Raw genomic sequence first — 3818 nt, 5'->3', positions numbered from 1 at the left:
GGTGTGACACTGGGTTACTGGGTTATTATCACTTCCTTGTGGACGAGCGTGTCACAGCACTTTGTGGGTGGTGGAGACACACTTGGCCAGGGCCGGCCGCGTGTGCTTTCTCCAGGAATCGCTGTGCACACCTAGAACACTACAGCGCTACCCAAGGGCCGGGCTGGGCCAGGAGAGGTGTCCACCGCCCTCCGGAGAAGTCAACAGCCGGGTGGGACTGAGCACACAGCACCAGACACCACAGAGCGCACGGCCAGGACTGAGCACACAGCACCAGACACCACACGAGTGCTCGGCCAGGACTGAGCACACAGCACCAGACACCACAGAGCGCCCGGCCAGGACTGAGCACACAGCACCAGACGCCACACGAGCGCCCGGCCAGGACTGAGCACACAGCACCAGACGCCACACGAGCACCCGGCCAGGACTGAGCACACAGCACCAGACGCCACACGAGCGCCCGGCCAGGACTGAGCACACAGCACCAGACACCACAGAGCGCACGGCCAGGACTGAGCACACAGCACCAGACACCACAGAGCGCCCAGCCAGGTTAATGATTCCTTCACCTCAAGGAGACACGCAGCGGCAACTTCCATAAACGAAATCAGACCTGTTCACACCGGGACCCGCCTCGGCCCCCCTGTCGCAGGGGTGGAGATGGGGTCCCCCTCGCTCTTTTGCCCCAATAGCGGCAGCCGCCAGCTCTCTGAAGGGTGGAATCACACCCCAAAGCCGCCACAGCGCGCCCACGGCCGCTGCCAGGAAAGGCCGCTGCCAGGAAAGGCTGTCTGCGGGACGCCAGGGATCACCCGAGGGTTTGCATTCATGAAAGGAGAAGGAGGGCATTTCCCACGCACACAGAGAGTCCCGCTCCCAGAGCCCAAAGGGGAAGCGAGAATGTCCGCCCTTCCCTAATTCCCACACTATCTCTTTGTAATTGGTCCTTATCTGTGTCTACCAGGAGTGATCATTAGTCTGCACACACCTTATCTCCCTCGGTAGATTAGAGTGCTGACAGCATTTATCTCTGACTCATCTGGACACAGCAGAACACACACACACACACACACACACACACACACACACACACACTGCATATTCAATCAATAAATCTCTAGAGGATGTAACATTTCCTCTCTGGAAGGAATCTGAACTCAGGGCTTCACATTCACTCGGCAGGTTTTGTCGGCGGGGTTTTGTCGCCGGGTGGTGCTCTACCACTTAAGCCATGCTCTGGTCTGGCTTTTTGCCGCTTGCTGGGACAGAGGAGCCTCCTGGAGTTCTCTGCCCTGAGCTGACTCGGAGCTTCAAGCCTGCAGAGCAGCCTGCAGAACAGTCTGAATTACAGTCATGCACACTGCCGCTGGCCTGGCACCGGATAGACGCTAAGAGATGCAATCAGGTGACATTGAAGAAGGCCATGTTGAACCTCAGAGTGAAGCAGTTCGGTCATTAGGATTCCTCAGTCTTGGACAGGGTAGTGCTGGCTACTGAACTGAACTGCTAATTACTAATTTAATACCAGATTAATTAGCAATTATTATTAATATCCTTCTGGTTCTTGTTCTTAAGAGAGGAACTTCACAATTAAAACTGCAGGTCAGGGGTTGGGAAGGTGGCTCAGTGGTAGAGCGCTCGCCTTGCATGCCCGAGGCCCTGGGTTCCAGTCCTCAGTACCACATAAGCAAAAAGAAAAAAAGCCAGAAGTGGTGCTGTGGCTCAAGTGGTAGAGCGCCAGCCCAGAGCTGAAGAGCTGAGGGACAGCACCCAGGCCCAGAGTTCAAGACCCATGACAGACAAAAAATAAAATAAACTACAAATCAAAGTTGATACATCAGTCCTCTTTTCTTTGTTTGTGCTGGGGTTTGAACTCAGGGACCTCATGATTGCTTAGCTTGCTTGTGGAGCTCTGCCCCTTGAACCATACCACATGTCCAGCATTTTGGTGACTAGAGATAGTCTTTCTGAGTTTCCTAACCCTGTTGGCTTTGCACTGTGATCTCTGGATCTCTGCATCCCAGGTGGCTGAGATCGCAGGCGTGAGTCGCTGGCATGAGTCGCCGGCCCCTGGCATCGTTGCTGTTTTAGACATGCAATTAACTAACGGTGAGCAGTGTTTTCACACCCAACTTCTAAAGCTCCCAAAGGCTCCCAGCAAAGACCAGGTTTTCAGATAAAACGCCAGGAGAATTCTGAACGTCTCAGTACTTAATGGCCACATTTTTAGGAGGAGAGTGGCCGGTCTAAGCTGGTGTAAGTAATACTTTGTGACACAGAAATACAAAACACAAACTACAATCATCGACGGTGTTTTCACAGCGGCCTTGAGGCTTGAACCCAGGGCCTCATACACACTCTTAGCTTCCTCCACTCATGGCTTGGTGCTCTACCACCTGAACCACACTTCTACAGTCAACTTTTTGCCAGTTCATTAAAAGAGAAGAGTCTCGTGGATTTTTCTTCCCTGATTGACTTGGGCACTTGACCCTCAGATCTCAGCCTTCGTGTGGCTGGGATGACAGGCGTGAGCCACAGCACCTGGCTTGGATGATGGTGATGGACAGGGTTGAATTCTGTGTGTGTATGTGTGACAGAGCCTTACAGTTTTATCTGACATAATTGCTCTTGTGCAAGCACTCACACACCAACTATGAAAATTCTGGGGCCTCGATAAGTCGTGTTAATTCTCAGGATCCACGTCTATATACAGAGTGTTTGGATTCACCAACAGTTTCAATAAAGAGATCAAGAGAGTTAAAACCTTCAGGGAGGGGCTGGGCAGGTGGCTCAGGGGTAGAGCGCTTGCCTAGCATGTGTGTGAGGCCCTGGGTTCAATTCCTCAGCACCACAGACAGAAAAAGCCGGAAGTGGCGCTGTGGCCCAGGTGGCAGAACTCCAGCCTTGATGGAAAAAGCTCAGAGGCAGCGCCCAGACCCTGAGTTCAAGCCCCAGGACCAGCCAACAACCCCCCCAAAAAATCAACAAGCCGAGTTACTGAAATCCTGTCACACTCACAGAAGACTTAACATAGACAAACGAAAAGCCAACAGCGAACAATGTAACATTTATCATGGACACTGCCACCCGAATACAGAAATATTATCTCCCTGAACTCACGCCGGCTTAAAAAGTGGCCTTTCCCCATGGCTGCTCAGATTCCTCCCACAGACACACGATTGTTCCGCAGAACAGAACTGGAAACTGTTCTCGCCTTGTGAATCCCTCAATACATACCAGAAAGACCGCAGGGGAATTTCTGGACGAATGTTCAGAGGTTCATTGTGTGCAGCGATAATATTTACTTATTCTTATAGCTGAAGGCGCAAAAGCGGCCTCTCCCCACGTATCCCGCATTATAGACGGCGCAGCGGCGTGACGCGTGAGGTTAGTACGTATTCTGTCCGTAGGCGCGGTCCTCACCTCTGAACTTCTTGGGAGGGTTGGCCAGGTCCCCTGCCTCAGGGTTCACCACGCATCTGTCATCCACTAATCTAGAAGAAAAACACATTTACATCATGAGCACTGACAGTCACCAGCCACAGACCCAAAGCAAATATTTACCAAGAGTCTTAGTATCACTTGCACTAGAAGCCTGTGTGTGTGTGTGTATGCATGCGCGTGTGCCAGTCCTGGGTCTGGAACTCAGGACCTCATGCTCTTCCTTAGCTTTCTGTTTTGTTTTGTTTGGCTTGAGGCTGGTGCTGTCCCACACGAGCCACGCCACCACTTCCAGGCTTTTGCTGCTTCCTTGAAGATCACACGCTCACGGATTTTCCTGCCCGGCCTTGAACCACAATCCTCAGGGATGATCC

The 3818-nt window shown here is 52.4% G+C and overlaps 1 protein-coding gene across 1 annotated transcript in view; it reads right to left on the bottom strand.

The window, feature by feature from the left end:
• Itpr2 (inositol 1,4,5-trisphosphate receptor, type 2) overlaps window positions 1–3556 on the bottom strand; it is a 153343-nt gene extending 149787 nt beyond the window's left edge. Inside the window, exon 1 of the mRNA XM_013036243.1 lies at window positions 3427–3556. Within this exon, the coding sequence (XP_012891697.1) occupies window positions 3427–3514 (88 nt within the window). The 5' untranslated portion in view covers window positions 3515–3556. The remainder of the gene's footprint in view (window positions 1–3426) is intronic.
• Between the last annotated feature and the right edge of the window lie 262 nt (window positions 3557–3818).

The sequence above is a fragment of the Dipodomys ordii genome, unplaced genomic scaffold, assembly GCF_000151885.1.
Source record: "Dipodomys ordii isolate 6190 unplaced genomic scaffold, Dord_2.0 Scaffold266, whole genome shotgun sequence".
Classification (NCBI taxonomy): domain Eukaryota; kingdom Metazoa; phylum Chordata; class Mammalia; order Rodentia; family Heteromyidae; genus Dipodomys; species Dipodomys ordii.
The sequence above is the reverse complement of the archived record's forward strand: the minus strand, read 5'-3'. Positions and strand labels throughout refer to the sequence as shown.